Raw genomic sequence first — 20,442 nt, forward strand, 5'->3', positions numbered from 1 at the left:
CGCAGCGGGCCGCCCTGGCGCGTCGGTTAGTGCGTCTTTAATATTCATTCAACGCTGATAAAAGCCCCTAAAACGCGCTGAACTGACGGCCCCGTGACGTCACCCGACAATGTTTTGGTTCCCGACGATGACGTCACGCACAAAAACATGGTCCCCCTTGTTTTGAAGCTGAAACGCGTGCTCGGTGTTTCCTTCACCTCCCCGCACACGAAGACGCTTCCGCGCAACCGGATGACGGGAGGACGTCGGTAACCGGCGATGGCTCAGGCCGCGGGGACGAGCGCAGGATCCGGACGCAGGCTGGTGCGTAGCCCGCTAGCGAGACGGGAGCTAATTGGTTAGCTTAGCTAACGCTTGCGTTGGTTAACGTGGGGGGGGGGGGGGGGGGGGATTGTCACTGAAGTGTGTGTGTGTGTGTGCGTGCGCGCGCGCGCGTGTGTGTGGGGGGTCTGCGGTAGTTCAAACACCACAAACCAATATCCAGATCAATAACTTCTATGCATTGATTGTTCTGCCAAAAATGCGCAAGAAGACGCGCAGCGCTAATAACGACTGCGGGCCCACGTCGCGTGACGTCACGTTTAACCCTCTGCGGATACGAGCTGCGGGGCCGCTCGTGGAAGAGTAAAGTTTGCTTTCCACGCATGTTTGTCGCTCCGCGTCACGTGGACGCGCGTTCCCACGGCCAGCGCTCCATCTGCCGGATGATGTACGACGAAGACGAAGACGCGTCCGACGTGGAAGAAATGTCGAACGTCAGAGGTTTCAGCGTGGAGGAAAAGCTCGTCAGCGGCAGCTACTGCAGCGAATATGTGCGCGTCCTGGAGGGCAAAGGTGAGCGACGCGCAGCTATAATCAATAATAATATATTGAGATTTGATCAGAATGAATATTGTCCATAAACGCTTCCATCCATCCTTTCTTTGCAGACTTTTCCTATGAATATGTTCAAAGGGAGGCTCTGAGGATCCCGCTCATCTTTAAAGAGAAACATGGACTCGGGATCAGGTGGGAATGTTTTTCTGGGAATTCTCCGGATAATATTTACCTCCAAGGATTATGGAAAAGTTACAGGATCTGAAATCTAAAATCTGAAGAAGGGTCTTGGTCTAACGGAAATCCCGTTAAATTTTGAGAGCGATCTGGATAAAAAAGAAGTCATTTACTAATTTACTTTAAAAAAAAAACAATAATATCTTGTAAAATCTGCATTCAATTCACTCACGCTCTCCAAGTGCTTTTCAAGTTTCGTAGTACAGTACACTGTAATTCTATTTTTAACTATTTTACAAGACGTAACGATATGAACCAATTCAATTTCTGTCTTTGTCTTACACAGAATGCCTGAACCTGAATTTACAATTAGTGAAATTAAAGGCTTAGTGGGTAAGTACAACGCTCCTAACTCGTATATAATGTAACAGCAAACAAATGGTTAAACTGAACTGAACTGAACTTATGAAGATTTTAAGAACCACCGTGAACATGTATTTCAAACAATGCCAAACATTGTTGTTGGTAAATAAAATATAAACAGTTTTAAAATATTGCACCAAGCACAAAACTTAATCATGGAAGTAGTTAAATATTGTCATAATAATTAAGGAGATGGTCACAATTTAAAATAGACATTAAAAGGTTGTTCTGACATGAATGAATGCATTTATTTATTTACTTATATAAATATTTGTTTCTTTGTCATATAGTATCCTAATGTGTGGTAGATTGTACGTGTGGATTATTCTATTCAGTCTTTCCAAAGACATAATAAATGAACGTTTTAATCTGATTTTATATTTAATGTGCTGTGTCTCCATCTAGTGGGGCATGTAGTGAACTGCAGGCATTAGCCCCGTCTTACTGGACATTAGAAACGCCGCATGTTGTCTTTATAAATGTCTCTTTTGAAGGTTGCATTTCCAACAAGCTTGATAGAACCCCCTCTCTTCGACGGGGGGGGGGGGGGGTCATAGGTTAATATCAATTGTTGTGACTTGCAGGCAGTCGCCGGTCTGTGGATGTGATGGACGTGAGTACTCAGAAAGGCACGGAAATGAGCATGGCTCAGTTTGCCCGTTATTATGAGACGCCAGAGGAAGAGCGGGACAAACTCTTCAACGTCATCAGCTTGGAGTTCAGCCACACGAAGCTGGAGAAGCTCATCAAGAGGCCCGCCGTGGTGAGATCGCACAAACCTCTCTCAAACCTGTCGCCGCACGCACACCGAGCACGATCAATAAGAGCGCGGTCGACGGCTTAACATGCGGTCTTTGATCACAGGTGGATCAAGTCGACTGGGTGGACAACATGTGGCCCCCCGATCTGAAACACAGCCAAACGGAAGCCACCAATCTGATCTCAGAAATGAAATATCCCAAAGTGCAAAGGTAGGCTTTTTACTGCTTTGTGTCAATGATCTTTGATCTTTACGTCATTCTGCAAGTTAAAAAAAGACAAAAGGAATTTGTAGAGATGCAGAAGACACTCGGAGAGTATTGTGTCGTTTTCTCCTCCCCTCTGAACATTCCGTTTATCACGCCGTGCCTGCAGAGTGCTGCCTGCCGCTGCTATAAGCCACCTCCTAAAAGTGCTCTTGATTGTTGCTAGGCAGCAGGTTTTTCCACAGTGCAGGATTGTTCCACAGCAGCTGGAGTATGGCTGCGCAGACGCCTCTCAGCCAATCAGAGCCAGAATCAGCTGCAGCTTTTCTTTCAAGCCCAGTTTTTCTTTCTTTCTACATTTGTTAATTTTATTCCATTTATTGAACGGCCTCATGATCAGACGAGTTCTGATGCTACTGACTGTAGTTTATGAAATAAATAAAGGGATTTTTCAGATATCTGTGAAATTTAAAAGCGCCTTTTTCCGAGCAGTTTTACCTCCGCCAAGGAGGCGTTTGTCTGATTGTTGGCAGGATTACAGAAAAACTGCTGGATGGATCTTGATGAAAAATAATCTGGAGAAGGGTTTTGGTCTAATTTAGATCCCATTACATTTTGAGAGGGATCCGGATACCCTTCTGGATACAAAAACAATCTGGGTTTTCCCATTTACTTATAAAATTATAAAATCTGCATTCAATAAAAATCAGAGTCATAAAGGGGTCCGATATGAACCATCATGAAACATGTCTTCTGGATCTGATCCAGAATGAGGTCAGGAACAAATATTACATTTTAACATTAAAACTCATTTATGCTCGACTACAATTTAAAATATAAATTTTCTCCAGAAGATGGTCGCATGTGTCGAATTGTTTTAGTTGAGTCGCTATGCTTACAACTGTTCCTTGTGCATAACCGGAGATTTTGATGACGTCATGCCTTGATACCTGCACATCTGTCTTATCTGACGACTGCTGTCCCCCTTTCTGCTCTAGGTATTGCCTGATGAGCGTGAAGGGCTGCTACACAGACTTCCATATTGATTTTGGGGGGACGTCGGTCTGGTATCACGTGTTCAAAGGTTGCAAAGTAAGTCCCACCCGAGCGCCTGTCGTTCCAGGAATCCTCATCGATTAGCATTCCTGTGAAACGAAGCGGCGGCTGATATTTGGCCACGCCCACGGACTTGTCTCCTCCTCCTCAGGTGTTCTGGCTCGTGCCTCCGACGCCGCACAATCTCGCCCTCTACGAGGACTGGGTCCTGTCGGGAAAGCAGAGCGACGTCTTCCTGGGAGACCGAGCTGACGGGTGCCAGAGAGTGGCGCTCCAGAAGGGGCACACCTTCTTCATCCCGTCTGGTGCGTAGCCGGCAGGGAAAGCTGAGCCAGCGCTTCACTTTACGCAGAGCGATCGGATAAGTGAGTTTCCTGTGCGTCCTCTTCATCATTAAGGGTGGATCCACGCCGTCTACACGCCAGAGGACACGCTGGTGTTTGGAGGCAACATTCTGCACAGCTTTAACATTCCCATGCAGCTGACGATCCACGAGATCGAGAACAGGACCAAGGTCTCGCCAGCGCTAAGAAATCAGCGCTTTGATAGAAACGTAGCTGCTAAACTGCTAAAAGCGGAACGTTCGTTGTTTTTCACGTCTTTTTAATTCTTCAACCTGCCGCCGTTTTCAGGTTCATTCCAAGTTTCGCTTCCCCTTCTTCTACGAGATGTGCTGGTACGTCCTGGAGCGGTACCTCCGCTGCCTGACCAAGCGCTCCTACTTGTCCCGGGAGGCTCGCAGAGAGCCCGGAGCAGTGGGTGAGGAGAACCAAGTCGTCTCTGCTCGGTGTCCCGGGACGCCGCTAGAGTCCTGCCGAAGTCATTGCGCGTCCTGTTTGATGTGTCGGTGAAGAGCTTTGCTCGTATCGATCGGTTCTCTCAGGTTCTACGACGTTAAAGCCTCTTATATCTGTTCCCTTTTATATATATATATATATATTTTTTCCCTTCAGACATTGTGACAAAGTCAAACACAGAAAGCCCCTCCTCAGACTCCGGGAGCCAGGATATGAACGAGGACTCATGCGAGACTCAGGTCAGGGAAGACCGGGGCGAAAAATCCGACAGGGCCCAGAATGGCCCCCGGTCCCCCGACAACCGGAGGGGCCGATGCCTCAAAGCTTTTTTATCCGCGGACTCCGAGGACAGCTGCAATCCCTGCTCCTCCTCCCTAGATTTCCCCCAAAGTCCTCCCGACTCTCCGGCCTCAGAGTGTCCGAGTAAATGGACGCACCTGACCGAGTTTGAGCTGAGTGGACTCCGGACGCTGGTGGAGAAGCTGGAGTCGCTCCCCGAAAGCAAGAAGTGTGTTCCGGAGGGGCTGGAGGACGCACAGGCCCTGCTGGACGACATGAAGGTAGGACACAGAGAGACGACAAGGTGCTGCAGCGCGTTTCTGCGGTACGATGTCTAATAGACGCAACGGAACTCCTTTGACCTTTGACCTTCTCTTTGGCTGTCGAGGTCGTCTTGAAAGAACACGCCGACGACGACCCCAAGTTAGCGATCAGCGGCGTCCCGGTGGTTTACTGGTCAAAGAAATCCATGAAGGTAAAAATATTCTAATGCAGTAAAGAAGACTCTCTTTAGTGCTCTGTACTACAAACGTTCTTTGTTTTAAGTATTTGGGGGTTTAAACGTGAGACAAGCATTGCAGCAATTTAGCAAAAGATAAATAAATCAACATTTAAAGGTCAAATAGCTTTAAAAGCATATAATTATATAATATAATTATTGTCCTTAATAACATTTCTGACGGGATCTAAATAAATCTACCGGCTACATGTAGTAAAATCCACATTCATGTTATATCAATAGGTGCTTTATATTTTTGGGTGTGTGAAACAGAGGAGTCTGGACGGGGTGGGGGGGCTGTTTATGAATGTATGGGCATGCTGTTGGCCTCATGGACACGCTAGCCCCCCCCCCTAAAAGCCCAGCTGCTAGTTCTTTGTGTTTGCCTTTTGTAATGAGATGCCATCTGTCCCCATTGGCTGCTTGGAGCCCGCTATCCGCTACATCATGAATATGACATCACATCTCCTGCAGTTCCTCTCCTCATTGGATGGGGGGGGGACTCCTCCAGTACATATTCTGATGCAGAGTGGCCTCCCATTGGTCCTTAGCGTCGGCGCGCCCCCGCCTCTTCTCGAGGAAGGTGATCCATATTAATGAGGCGGGTTTTTCCAACATCTGTTTGTGGTATTGTGAAGCTTTGGAGTGGGAGGGGAGGGGCTGTAGGCCAGGCAGCAGGAGGAGGAGGAGGAGGAGGCGATTGCAGCCATGTCAGTTTGGCGTAAGCTGGACGGTGTTTGACCCCCCCCCCTTCCCCCCCCCCCCCCCTCCCCAGCCATGGCCCTGGCGCTGAGCGCTGATGATGAGGACTACGACTCAGACCCGGAGCAGGTTAGAACTGTAAACCGGAGAACGGCGTGCAGCGAGGATTGAGCCGCTGCTAGCTTCTGTCATTTCTCTGATTTGCTGTGTGTGTGTGTGTGTGTGTGTGTGTGCGTGCGCGTGCCTGTGCTTTTGTCAGGTAATAGCAGGAGAGCGCTGTTTGTGTAGCTCACAGCCTCGGGGGCTGCTATTGGTTGTTTCACAGCAGCGAGGCAGAGGAACGGGAATAAACGTAAATGATGAAGATGAATCTTTAATGGCGTCAGAATAAGAATGGGAATCTAACAGGAATAAGAAAGACACTTGGACCCCCCCCCCCCTCTTTTTGTTGTATTTGTTTAATTTACAGAGAGCTCTAAGCTGAAACTTGCTTACACTGCAAAAAATGTTTGTCCATTTGAGTGTTTCTTCTACTCATCTGTGACCCCCCCCACTCACACCAATTCCACGGCTGCTTTTGGATCAGGATAAATAAAACAACACCTGACGGCAGTCTATTTTGCCCCCCCCCCCCCCCCAGATATTTGAACATCCTGATGTTGTACTTTTGCATGGACAGCGGGGTTTTGCTATGCAGAACGTGTTAAAGTTCCGAGCCGAGTCACTTCTGAGATTTTCATATTTCTAAATTCCCAATCGGAGGTTTTATTTTCACTGAAAGCAGGAGGAAAAGTCTGGGAGAGGTTTTCGGTGCTGCGGCGAAACACAAATCTCATTTGTCCAAGGAGACTTTGGACGCCGTCTTGCGTGTTTTTCTGTTGCAACCCGCGCTCTTATTTTTGACAATGCGTCCTGTTGTTTCTGCAGATTCTGCACAGTATGCACAACTTTAAAGCCTCGCACGCCGCAGCATTATATTCACAGTAATTGATCGAATTGATTGATTGATTAATTGAACCTGCCCGTCGTTCTCAGCCGATCGGCCGCTTGAACCAGGACAATGAAGGTATCTGAAACACGAGATCAAGAAGCAGCAGCTTCGTTCAGCAGACTGGACGTGGAACCCCCCCCCAACATTACGTTCTGAGCTTTGGAGGGGGGGGGGGGGGCTTTAGGAATCGCTCACTTAGCAGCCAGAGGGGGGGGCTTAGAGGGGATTTGGATGCAGCCTGAAGTGTGTATTAGTTTGACTTTGTGTTACTGCAGGTCAGCAGACAGAAATGAAGTCAGAACACGCACACACACACACACACACACACACACACACACTCTTAGGGTGACGGAATGCTTTAGTGTGATTTCTGAGGCCGGCTAAAACTCTGACCTGGTAAAAATCAATAAATCCGACACCCACTGCGTCTTTTTCTGGGATGTTTGGGATCACTTCGGAGTTGTTGTGGAGCAGACCTCCTTTGTGACCCCCCCCCCCCATGTGGCGCTCTAATCCTCTCTGCCTGTGTCGGTCTAATTCATGCCATTTGTTTGAGTGATTGATCCTAACATTCCTGCTGCTCTCCAGTCGGGTCTCGTCGCGGTTCCGATTGGCTCCACGGCTGCGTGTCACACACCGTTCTGTTGGGGAACGGGACGCGGCTGTTGCTATGCTGACGCCAGGAAAAATGTGCACTCTGCCGATGCAGCCGAAGGAAGCCGAGCATCCTTCCCGGGAGCCGCGGGCGTCTGCACGCCCGGCGCTGTGCGAGTCTCGCGCTACGCCACAGATCCGTCTCACGTGGGACGCTTTCATGTTGAAAACACGCCGAGGATGCAACGGGAAGATGACGACGGCGATCAAAGGGAGCTCGTCTCCGTTAACACGGTTTTATGAACCGGTTATTCATCAGCCGGTCCCCGGAACGCCGAATAATCCCGGCGATCCGAGTGTGGAATGTGGCTGTCAGTGCGGCTTCTCTTTGAAGTAAGAACATGCGAGCAAGAGGAGGACGTTGTGGACGTGTTTGTTTCCTCCTGGATGGTACAGCAGCGATCGGGTTTGTGTTTGTGGACGAGGATGAGGACGAGGATGAGGATGAGGATGCTGCTGCGTCCGTTTCTCACTGTTGACAGCAGCTCCACTTTCAAATGAATGGATGGTTTGATTATTTTAGTTTATATAACACGATTGTAAGCGCGTGTCGTTATCGCCGTGCGTGAACAGCACCATTAATAAATGAAATGCGTGCTGATTGACAAAAGGACGTCGAGTGGACGGGGGGACCAGAGGAAAAGAGGAACGTAAATGTAACCACTGAACCCTTTATTATGCCCTTATTATAACTATTAAAGGATTATTACACCAGCATCTACTCACCGTAACACACACTTCTGTCCTTCATGCGTTGAAGCAGTTTTGAAGGCTTCATTGTTTTGTTTTCTAACTTGTCTCCACATATGATGCAGAGCGGACTTGGTGCACGAGTCACCTGCTGATAAACCCCGAGTTTTCAGTGTGACTCCTGGTTAGTCTGTTAACAGAAGCTTTCTTTTCTTGGAGGTCGTGGGCTCCTCTTCTTCCTCCTCAGTTGGTCTTTTCTCCTTCGTAAAGAAGTTCTCCAAAGACGTTTGTTTTTAACTCATTTTCTCTAGTTTACTGGTTTATATTTTTAGTGACGAATCACATGACCAAGAAGATTCGCAGGCGAATGTTACGACGGAGACAATCACCTGTCAGACTCTAATAATCAATACAATGTAAATTATAGGAATGATGTATTGTTTCTGTCCGGCCCGGTAACAAATACCTCACGGGCCGCGGAGTAGATCATCAGAGCCCAAAGCCTTCCTTAACCACACCGACTTGTTTGATCGGTATATGATTATTGATCGTTTGGCATGCAGTGAGATGAAGATTCACGTATATTGCCGAACAAGAAAAAGGCGACTGTTTCCAGACCTTTTTGTTATTTCATATTTGTGCCCTTTACCCTCTTCTTCACTTTAGCCGCGGCCTCCCAACCGGCCCAAACCCAAGATGGCGGCTTCGCCGGCGTCGGCAGCCAAACTGTCATCGAGCCGGGGAACATCTGGAGCGAGGAGGAGGAGGACTCGCTGCCGGAAGTGCGAGGCGTGCCTGCGGACCGAGTGCGGCGAGTGCCACTTCTGTAAAGACATGAAGAAGTTCGGCGGGCCGGGACGCATGAAGCAGTCCTGCATCATGAGGCAGTGCATCGCGGTGAGTTCACCTGTCGTCATGGCAACGGGACACTTTCGTATTACTGGAAACGGTTTTTATTCACGTTTTGATTGAGTCTTTGATAAGAAGATCAAAACGATTTTTATGTGGCAGCTGCAGCAGACGGTCAGGGTGTCCTCTGATAGTCCAGCACGGTGGACAGACGAGCACAAACAGCCTGGACGGCGTAAAGAGACGCGACGCATACCCCGATGTCCCGAATTTCAGCTCCGTAAATGATCCGTAGTAGCTGGATGATTAACCCCGTATCTGCCTCAGAGCAGGAGCCAGAACTGAGCGGGAACCACGGCTGTCCTACATTGACCCCGCCGTCCTACATTGACCCCGCCGTCCCACATTGACCCTGCTGTCCCACATTGACCCCGCTGTCCCACATTGACCCCGCTGTCCCACATTGACCCTGCTGTCCAGACAGTAGCGCAACCCTTTTGGGAATTTTTTATTTTTTGGAACGAGCAGCAGGGAATAAGATGATTTCTTTACATCTTACTTTGGGAAAATAAAAGATTGAATCAATGTGAATCCAACTCTAAAGGTTTGTTTTCATGGTTAAGGAATCTTAAAATACAGATAAAGGAAATGTCGGACCATTGTTTTTGGTGTATCGGGGGGGGGGGGCTGAGGTGCTCTCCGAGCGCTCTTCTAGTTGGAGGACGTTAACTTGATAACCGTGTAACTGTCAGGCGTCTGGATTTGTCCTGCAGCCCGTCCTGCCCCACACAGCAGTGTGTCTCGTCTGTGGAGAGGCGGGGAAGGAGGACACAGTGGAGGACGAGGAGGACAAGTTGAACCTCATGCTCATGGAGTGCTCCATCTGCAATGAGATTGTTCATCCCAACTGTCTGAAGGTAAATTGTTCAGTCACCACCGCCGACGCTCTGCCATTGATCGAGCTGCTTCGTTGTCGCGTTTCAATCAGATGAATGTGGGCGTATTTATCAGAAGTAGATCAATTCAGTCGATCATTTTACGGCTCCCGTTGTGATCTACGGCTGCGCGGCCTCGGCTGCAGTAATGTATAACTAAGACTCGAACTTCTCATTGATTGATTCGTTCTAAAATGTTTACTTTGAGCAACAAGGGAAATTATTCTAATCCGAGATTCTCCTTCTGCCGTTTCATTCTCAGGCGAAAGATTCAAACGGAGTCGTCAACGACGAGCTGCCCAACTGCTGGGAATGTCCGAAGTGCAGCCACGCTGGGAAAACGGGAAAAGTAAGTGTCTGCGTGAATCCCCGTCACGTGATTGGACGGTTGGCTTTTCCTGCGTCACTGAATCGGAGAAATAAAGTTTTGCTCTTGCTCTTTTCTGACCTGTTGGCCTCAAAGCAAAAAAGGGGGCCGGGGTTCAAGTACGCGTCGAACCTCCCCGGCTCGCTGCTAAAGGAACCCCGGTCGAACCGGGACTCGAACCAGGAGGAGCCTGACCTGCCGGCGGCGGCTGCAGCGGCCGTCGCCGCTTTGACCGCCGCGTCTGCTGCGAAGAGAAAGGCAGAGCGGGACGACTTCCCCAAGAGGAACGAGGAAGAGCCCCCGAAGAAACGTCCGCCCTCGTCGTCCCTGGACGGCGTGTCCCGGCCCAGGCTGGAGGAAAACCCGCTGAGGAAAAAGAGGAAACTGTTCGACACCAACGACGAACCTGCGGTTGTGAAAAAGAAGGTGACGCCCTCTGATTGGAGAAGAAGAAGAAGCTGTAGTCCATAAGGGATTCGTTTCTGATTAATTGAATTCTATCTTTTAAAATTTGAATTTAAGATTTGAATTGAACTGAATGAAAATGTGCCGCCGGGCCGAGGAAGAGTTGGTTAAATAATGTTCCCTCTTTCTCAGAAGAAGCTCCTGAATCCGGAAGATCCCTCGACGCCAAAGCTGCTGCGGCAAATCAAGACGGAGAATGATTATGGTGACGAAGAGGACAACAAGGACGAAGATGGGTTTTTCTTGGACATGGTTCGTAAGGTCAAGAGCGAGTACGATGAGGAGGACCGGGGAGAAGGGGAGGAAGAGGAAGAGGAGGAGGAGGGGGAGGAGGACACTGTGAAGAGAGAGAGAGACAGTAATGCAGAGGACAAAGCCAAGGCCATGCTAAGTCCACTGGCGAGGACATCTGCAGCCAGAGAAAATGAACAGTCCTCCAACTGTCCCGGAGCTGGACCGAGCGGCGAAGCAGGAGACGCTCAGGGGAGGAGCTCAGCGCCGCCGAAGGGTCGCCATCAGCGGCGGCGCTTTCTCCACCAGGAGACTCCTCCGAAGACAGAAGACTGTCCGTCCAACCAGAAGCACAGTTCGGTGAAGACAGAGGACAGCCCAGCCAATCACAACCGACGGCTTCTGAAGAACGAAGACTCTGTGACCAATCAGAACCGTAGACCCCAGAAAACGGAGGACGGCCCGGCCAATCGGAACCACGGGCCTGTCAAAGCCGAGCCGGAGGACGAGGCGGGAGACCAGAAGCCCCGGTGGCTGCTCAACAACGGCAGCAGCGACCTGGGGGGCTGGCTCCGCCGCAGGGGGCGGGAGGCGAAGGAGGCGCAGCACGGGTACCCGCCCCTGGGCTGGAACAGGAGCACGCCGTTCACGTCCGTGTGTCCTCGGCCGCCGCCCCGCCGATCGCCGCCAAAATACATCCAAATGGAGCGCCACGTGATCCGGCCGCCGCCCATCAGCCCCCCTCCCGACAGGCTGCCGCTGAACGACGGCGACGCTCACGCGATGCGGCGAGAGACGTGGATGACGGCGTTCAGCCACCTGACTCACAGAGACCTCTGCGTTTGCATGCGCGTCTGCAGGACCTGGAACAGATGGTGAGTAACCGTGGCGATTGACGGCGCATCCCTCACGCTACACGGCCCCGCCCACGCCCCCCGCCCACTGCGAGTGTCCGCTGCTTCCCACCAGGTGCTGCGACAAGAGGCTCTGGAAGCTGATCAACCTGAACCGCTGCAAGTCCATCGCGCCTCTGATGCTGAGCGGAATAATCCGGAGGCAACCGGCAGCCCTGAACCTGAGCTGGACCAACATCTCCAAGAAGCAGCTCAGCTGGCTCATCAGCCGGCTGCCAGGTGGAGACGACGCAGAGCGTTTCGTTAATAAAAGAGAATGAGATGACTGTTTCTGTAAGTTTGCTCCCACGCGGCGCCTCCATCGGGATAAGAGGATCTGCAGAGGCTCCTGAATTCGGATGGTTTGCTTTCGTCTTTCTGGCTCTTTCGTGAGATTAACATCCTCGCCGCTTTATTTTTGCTTTTTTCTGCAATTTCAGATGAACCAACCAAAACAGGACGATTCCTCGCCGGCGACTTTGAGTGTGCGGCGTGTTTGTCGTGCTTGAAGTCAAAGCTTTATTTAAAACGCTTCCTGTCTCCCGCAGGCCTGCGGGTGCTGCTGCTGTCAGGATGCTCCTGGGTGGCGGTCTCTGCTCTTTGCACCTCCAGCTGTCCTCTGCTACGAACTCTGGATGTCCAGTGGGTGGAGGGGCTGAAAGACGCTCAGATGAGGGACCTGCTGTCCCCTCCCACGGACAACAGGCCAGGTGACAAACGGCCTTTTACTCACGCCACCTGTGTGTCTGAATGAACGTGACCACAGAGTAATTAGAACGCAGAACATAACGAGAGGAGCACACTTTAATTGTTGTCAAAGGTTATAAAGCAAATGTTTGTCCTCGGTGGTACGATATGGATGCAGCTCATAATTCATCTCAGCAGCTGATAAATTATACGGAATAATGTTGAGATTAAAGTGGGATTATTACCTCCACCGAGGAGGTGATGTCTTTGGTGCTGCTCGTCTGTTCCTTGGCAGGATTATGGAAAAACTTGCTAGAAAAAAAGATGAAGATGGGTTTTGGTCTAAATTGGATCCCAATAAATTTTGAGAGCAATCCGGATACAAAAGAAATTCTGGATTTTCCCATTTATTTATAATGGAGGCTTAAAAGAAAAAGTATCTTATAAAATATGCATTAAATTCATTCACCATGAATCAGTCATAAAGGGGTCCGATATGAACTATCATGAAAATGTCTTCTGGATCTGATCCAGAATGAGGTCAGGAAAAAATATTACATTTTAACATTGAAGCTCCATTTATGGATTCAAACATCAGTTAAAATACACGTCAACTAATTTATTAAACTTCTAAATAATGCAACTATAATAACAGAGCATTTATTACTCTGCCAGGGAGGTTGTGTTTTTGACTGCATTTGTTTGTCTGTCGGAAGGTTTACAGAAAAGCTGCTGGATAGATCTTGATGAAAAAAAAATCTGATCCCATTACATTTTGAGAGCGATCCGGATACCCGTCTGGACACACACAAACAAATCCAGATTTTTTTATTTACTTGGAACAGTTTTTTTTTTTTTTTTTTTTCCGTATCTTGTAAAATCTAAATAAACTAATAATATAAACTATCATGTAAAATGTATTCTGGATCTGATCAAAAATGAGGTCAGGAAAAAATATAAAATGTTATTATTAATTTAAAAAAACATTTACGGATTCAAAAATCTGTTAAAAATACACGTCATGGTTTGCACTTTCCTTAAAACTCTCCTCTCAAACTTTCCTCCACCGGTCACATGCACTAATAAACAATGCAATACAATCAATGTCAACACCTGACGTCATCGTCAGCACCGCCAATCACAACTCCTCTAGTAGGAAATCCGCTTCTCTCAGAGAAGTTGGTGAAATAGCGTCATTGTTGCAGCAGTTCTCAGCGTGTATACAGATACAAGCCGATGTACTTCTGCAGTAACAACAAATACTACAAAAATAAAGTATACGGACTGTAGTTTGAGAGGAAATCTTGAAATAGTTTTAAGGAAAGCGCAAACACGGAAGTAACCCACCACCACGTGACACACAGAGTAGCGCAAAGCATGACGGGATGTTATCGAAGTGCTCAGCGTTACTACATTTCTAGCGTTTCTACGGTAAAGATATATTTACCGGACGGTGCCGGAGCTTCCTCCGAACCGGCTGCTGTAAGCGGCTGTCGTGTTAAACCCACACCGTGACGCAGAGGCCTCTGCCGGTGAATGACGTCGCTGAGTCCGGCGTGTACAACTCATACTTACCTGGCAGGGGAGACACCATGATCACGAAGGTGGTTCACCCAGGGCGAGGCTCCGCCATTGCACTTCGGGCGGTGCTGACCCCTGCGAATTCCCCAAATGTGGGAATCTCGACTGCATAATTTCTGGTAGTGGGGGACTGCGTTCGCGCTCTCCCCTGATAAAGTGTGGAAAGAAAAAATACCAGAAGTCGTTTAGGTTTCAGTAAAGATGGTGTGTTTGATTTATCCGTGTCACGCAATATACATTTAAGTATATTATACATGAATAAAACTACACTGTTCATGTATCGCACACACATCTAATATAATAAAAATATAAACATCAACTCTGATTCACTTCGATGATGATGATGAATATATTTACAGTCAAACAGTAGCATGTATTACAGTACAAGTACAGTCAAACATCCTGTCTAAGAGGACCTTTTCAAAAAAGTCCCTTGCGGTCTTTGTTTCCGTTGGTACATAAATCATCGACATTTAACAGTACAATTTTCGCAATACAAATAACAGATGTACAAATGTGCTCTCTGAGTGATTTTTCAGTTTTCACCATGACCACATCAAAGGTCAAAACCGTTTCATAAATCCTTGCTTAAAACACCGGATTGGTCTGAATGAATGAATGAATGAATATATTTATTAGATAGAATGTTAGAGTACAAGTACAGTCACACAGTAGCATGTATTACAGTACAAATAACGTCAAACATCCTGTCTAAGAGGAGCATTTCAAAAAAGCCCTTGCGGGCTTGTTTCCGTTGAAAGTCCTTCGTACATAAATCATCCACAATTAACAATACAAATATAATCCCGCTGCGGGAAAAAGCGGAATGGCCGTTTTCCGCCCGTGCGATATTTGTCACAAGCATCGTGTCAGGCTCCGTGTGAGTTCGTCTGCTCTGATTCCTCTCGTCGCAGGGCAGCTGGACAGCAGGAGTAAGCTGCGTAACGTGGACGACCTGCGCCTGGCGGGGTTGGACATCACCGACGCGTCTCTGCGTCTCATCATGCGCTACATGCCGGCGCTGTCCAAGCTGGACCTCAGCTACTGCAACCACGTCACCGACCAGTCGGTCAACATCCTGACGGCGGCGGGGACGACCACCAGAGACTCGCTCACCGACATCAACCTATCAGGTCAGACGTTTGGCCGTTTAATGTCATTAAGCGGTAATCACCGCAGAACGATCTCACAAAGCGTATTCTAACGTTCATCTAGGCAGCGACTGGTTTTAGTTCAGTATTTAGTCATGTCGCGCAGAAACGGGATCAAAGTTTGTATTTCCTGACATTTTCCAGCAGATATGGCGTCAATACTCATAAAGTAACCTCACCAGTATATCGTGTATTAGAGTACTACTAGACTAGAGCGTTGAGCCTTCATCAATGTGAATAACGGAGTGGAATTTTCACTTTAATACGTTTACGTACCGGACTGATTCACACAGGATTACATTTATGATTATGTGGAACAAAAATCACACAAAAAAAAATCATTTTCATTTTCAATTGTTGTTGTTCTATCAGAGGCGTGAAAAAAACCCAACAACCTGAAAACCACTGATTGAATTGAATTCTTACTTAATTTAATAACTTTAAGCCATTTGTTACACATTTTTTTATTTAACCTTTATTTAACCAGATAAGTCAATTTTTCATTAATGACCTAAGTTGCATGTTTTTGGTTTTTGGCGGTGGGAGGAAGCCGGAGAACCCGGAGAGAACCCACACAGGACACGGGGAGAACATGCAAACTCCTCAGAGAAAAGCCGCGAGTTGGATTTGAACCTTCTTGCTTTGAGGCGACAGTGCTAACCGCTGTGCCACCGTGCTGCCCAATCATAAATGATACAAACCCTGATCTTGATTTTTAATCCTCATCCCTTTGGATTAAAACCACAGAAGATCAGATGCAGCAGAAAATGCGTTCTGGCTCTTTGCGGGATTTTCCCAACATTCGTCCCGGGAACGCCGCTCAGCGCAGTGAGGGCTGTTAGATTTCCTGACCTGGAGCGCCCTGAGTTAATGAGTCCGTGTGTGTTCCGCTCTGGTTCCTCTCCAGTCTGCAACAGGGTCACGGACCAGTCGCTGACCTACTTCAAGCGCTGCGGGAGCGTCTGTCGCATCGACCTGCGTTACTGCAAACAGGTGACCCAGGAAGGGTGCGAGCGGTTCGTCGCCGAGATGTCCGTCAGCGTGCAGTTCCGCCTGATCGACGAGAAGCTGCTGAGAAAGATCGGCTAGGCATTGAACTACTGTCCACGACCGGGAGGACACCGGGTCCGTTTCCGTGGCGTCCGCGTAAAGGAACGCCGCCGCCACCGCCGCTAAGCCAAGATGTAAAAAAAAAAAAAAAAAAAAAGGAGATACTGCAAAAAATGTTTCTGTTGTCGTACGCTCCCGTTTATACGTTATTTATTTAGTATTATATCACGATTCTCTTTTTGGTGTTTACAGATTTATTTTTCGTTGCTATGAAAACGTTTATTGCTTTATAGAGTAATATTTTTGTATCGGAAAGTGTTTCATACATTTACGTGCGGTATTGATTGCACCTCTAGTACGGCGTCGTACCATCGAAATCGATAATCAGTCGGCTTTACCGTCACGCGCTTGAAAGTTCTATAGTTTGCTGCCAAATTGTAGGAATATTATATACGCGTTTGTGTTTTATACTTTACGTGTCGGTGCCGTTTCTGATCAAAGGTACTGGACATGTTGAGCCTCCATGTGTGTCGCGTCCCGATTGGTCGACGCGTGTGAGGAAAGTTTTGACGTTATTTGCACTGATACAGTAAAAAGGAATACACGAATGTGTTCTCTCGTACGTTACACAGAATAGAGTGTACAAAGGGTGTTTTTTCTCAGCACTCGTGTCACGCTTATATTAACTCGAGTCTTATTTAGACAGCACGTGTGAGTATTGCTGGTGCTTTGTGAAGGGGAAGCGCTTTTAGCTGGGCATGCAGCAGAGAAATGCGTTTACGCCACGGTGAATAGTCGCTGTTAAGTCACCTGAGTTTAAAGTCCACAGGTGTGATGTCGATACGTGCATTTGCAGAAATCCTTTTAGATGTATGTAACTCAGGTGTAATCAGACGAGGACGGATGAAAAGAGGGCGGCTCTCTCCCTGCTGTAAGTCAAAAAACAGAAAACGCAGTCATTTGCAAAAACGTTAAATGATTTTACGAAGTATTCCTGAGCCACGATACCTTTTATAGAATAATGCCAAACTCTGCCACATCCTCGTTTGAGGATGGTCGATGCCTCTTCTACCGCTTACCTGTTGACCTGTTGACTTGTTTACCTGTGGAATGTTCCAATCTGACCTTTTTTGGAGCATTCCACACCTTTCCAACCCTGTTTCTTAAAACCCCTGTTTGAAACAAGTTGCCGGCCTCAAATACAGAAATTCTAGACGACAGTAAATGGAAGCTGGAGTTAAAAAACGGCATTCCAATTTGGTTTTTTTTGGGGTACTGGGTCTTATATTCAATATACCAATATCAGTAAATCAGTCCAACAAAGTTCAGACCAAATAAACAATGTTGAGTTTTATGTCTGAAATAGAATCAGAACATTTAACCTGCACCATGAGAAGAAGCTGCAGAAACATTTCCTGAAACATTTATGCAAACATCATGTAAATATTGATTTTATTGATCCCTCCTTGGCTACGGATTCTACACACTTAGACAGCAACACTGGTTTTATGTTGAAATTATTTCCAAAGTTTGTTTTTATTAAACATTTGTATTCAAACGTGACTATAAAGGACGGCAGCAGCATTTTCACACGCATTGTTATAAATTATAAGAAAACGCTGCCCTCAATTCGACATTTCCGTGGGTCAACATTTACTTTTTTCCATGAAACATATTTTAGTACGTCACTGTAAATGTCCAGTTTGTACATAAAGTACACGTAAAGCCTCTAGAAAACGTTACATCAACTTTCGAGATATAAAATAAATTCTAAACACTGACGTGCGTGTGAGCGTGCACGATCCTTTGTGTTTGTTATTTCTTTCCACACTTTATCAGGGGAGAGCGCGAACGCAGTCCCCCACTACCAGAAATTATGCAGTCGAGATTCCCACATTTGGGGAATTCGCAGGGGTCAGCACCGCCCGAAGTGCAATGGCGGAGCCTCGCCCTGGGTGAACCACCTTCGTGATCATGGTGTCTCCCCTGCCAGGTAAGTATGAGTTGTACACGCCGGACTCAGCGACGTCATTCACCGGCAGAGGCCTCTGCGTCACGGTGTGGGTTTAACACGACAGCCGCTTACAGCAGCCGGTTCGGAGGAAGCTCCGGCACCGTCCGGTAAATATATCTTTACCGTAGAAACGCTAGAAATGTAGTAACGCTGAGAACTACGATAACATCCCGTCATGCTTTGCGCTACTCTGTGTGTCACGTGGTGGTGGGTTACTTCCGTGTTTGCGCTTTCCTTAAAACTATTTCAAGATTTCCTCTCAAACTACAGTCCGTATACTTTATTTGTGTAGTACTTGTTGATGTAATACATACTAGATAATATACTGAACAATTACTACATAGACATAGATTGTGATCCGGATCCGGCCGAAATTAGTCATGGTCATAGACCTTTATGTGTGATTTTTTTCAGATCCATACCGCCATATGTTTTGAAGAAATTAAGGAAAATGTCAAAAAGTGCCCTATCTCGCAATGTTAAAGAATCCTTTAAAAAAATTTGATCAGTCCAGAAGACATTTTGCATGATAGTTCATATCGGACCCCTTATGACTGATTTTTGGTGTGAATTGAATGCAGATTTTACAAAATAAGATTTTTTTGAAAAACAAAACAAAACTCAGTTCTAAGTAAATTAAAAAATCAGGATTTTTTTTGTAACCAGACGGGTATCCGGATCACTCTCAAAATGTAATGGGATCTAAGTTAGACCCATCTTCAGATTTATTTTCATCAAGATCCATCCAGCAGCTTTTCTGTAATCCTGCTGACAGACAAACAAAACAGAGCCTCCCTGGCAGAGTAATAAATGCTCTTTTATTATAGTTTTATTATTATTTAGAAGTTTAATAAATTAGCCGTAAACAAACAGAATGAGGCTAAACGTGCGACCAGTCCTGAAATGAAGAGCAGGGTTTTCCTTTCTGGTTTGTAGTACTGCATTTTATTAAATCTAATAAATCATTCTATTGTTTTACCAAAATAAAAATGTTTGACATTCCGAAATATAAAGATCCAGGATCATGAGTGTCCATGGTAACCTCCTACTGTGATATACGACTGTAGCTGCCCATGAATGACATCTTTGAGAAACAACAGCATCAACAAACAGACTTTTACTTGTTTTAGTTTTTTGTTTTTTTCAACAGTGCATGGTGTCAGTTTCAATCCGCAGCTACAGAGACGATGACTTGAACACTTCCCATCAGAACCAGCAGAAATACATTCTGAAAACATTTGTATTTTTAAACCTCCATCATAAGTACAATTTATTTCATGTCGTCTCCCGAGCAAATGGAAAAATATACATTTAATGACTGATCATTAAGCGACGATATAAGCTATCCGTCTAATTCAGCTTTATTTTTTTTAAAACATATCACAGGCATTCTGTACACACAGAGCGATTTGGTGACGTCAGAGCTAACCGGATCCCATGATGAGAAAACAAAGCTTTTCATTTTGCATAACAGGTGAAAGCAAGCCGGGCCTCCTCCCGGAAGGTGTCGTGAAAATCCGGAAGGACTCCGACAACGTGACAAAGAAACATGTTGATTCTAAGACTCAGAAAGGAGGAAGTAGCACCTGTCACCTGCCTGGGAGTCAACACGTCAACGGACAACACCAAACTCAATGGCGTTGCTTGGTGGAAGTTATTTTAAATTAAAGGAGGACTTTATTTTTAAAAACACTCAAGGCCCACGTATCGATTTTCTCCTCAGCTCCGGTACAAGCACTCCAAGTCACGTGATGTAAGATGAGCCGTGTCCATCAGCGACTCGACACCCGAGCCGGGTCTGCTGGGTTAAACCCAGATGTGGAGTCGATGGGACGTTCCCATCCGGCACACGGGAGGCGATTAGACGTTTGCACACACGTTTTTTTTCCCTTGCTAAAAGTTCATTTATGGAAACGGAAACTGCTGGTCGGGAGCTGCACATGCTGTGGAATACCAATAAAAGGCGTGACGTTTGGCACCTCGCGCTCTTCTGCGTGTGAGATGAGACGAATCGGTCGGACACCAACAGCCATTCGCTGGAAACACACTTTTGTTTCTTCTTCTTCTGATATTGCACATCGTTGGCGTGACTGTGTAAACCGCATTGACTCTAAAACCTGGGATCTAATATATTGAACTGCCTCTCTTAAACACAAAGAACACACAGATC

The 20,442-nt window shown here is 46.9% G+C and overlaps 1 protein-coding gene and 2 non-coding genes across 3 annotated transcripts; 2 read left to right on the top strand and 1 right to left on the bottom strand.

Annotated features, from left to right (window-relative positions):
- Positions 1–258: 258 nt before the first annotated feature.
- On the top strand, positions 259–18,099 carry kdm2bb (lysine (K)-specific demethylase 2Bb). The gene is made up of 21 exons (XM_068752502.1): positions 259–303; positions 690–834; positions 930–1,008; positions 1,340–1,386; positions 2,001–2,179; positions 2,281–2,387; positions 3,380–3,473; positions 3,589–3,742; positions 3,836–3,951; positions 4,070–4,196; positions 4,391–4,794; positions 4,902–4,988; positions 8,716–8,946; positions 9,672–9,815; positions 10,096–10,182; positions 10,297–10,626; positions 10,798–11,771; positions 11,866–12,029; positions 12,338–12,499; positions 14,972–15,190; positions 16,116–18,099. The coding sequence occupies exons 1-21, from the start codon at positions 259–261 to the stop codon at positions 16,295–16,297; spliced, it is 4,077 nt and encodes a 1,358-aa protein (XP_068608603.1). The 3' UTR covers positions 16,298–18,099.
- Positions 14,044–14,208, top strand: LOC137908981 (U1 spliceosomal RNA). The gene has a single exon (XR_011105982.1). It is a non-coding gene; the product is annotated as a U1 spliceosomal RNA (small nuclear RNA).
- Positions 18,095–18,259, bottom strand: LOC137908982 (U1 spliceosomal RNA). The gene has a single exon (XR_011105983.1). It is a non-coding gene; the product is annotated as a U1 spliceosomal RNA (small nuclear RNA).
- Positions 18,260–20,442: the final 2,183 nt, after the last annotated feature.

Source organism: Brachionichthys hirsutus, chromosome 19 (genome assembly GCF_040956055.1).
Source record: "Brachionichthys hirsutus isolate HB-005 chromosome 19, CSIRO-AGI_Bhir_v1, whole genome shotgun sequence".
NCBI lineage: Eukaryota > Metazoa > Chordata > Actinopteri > Lophiiformes > Brachionichthyidae > Brachionichthys > Brachionichthys hirsutus.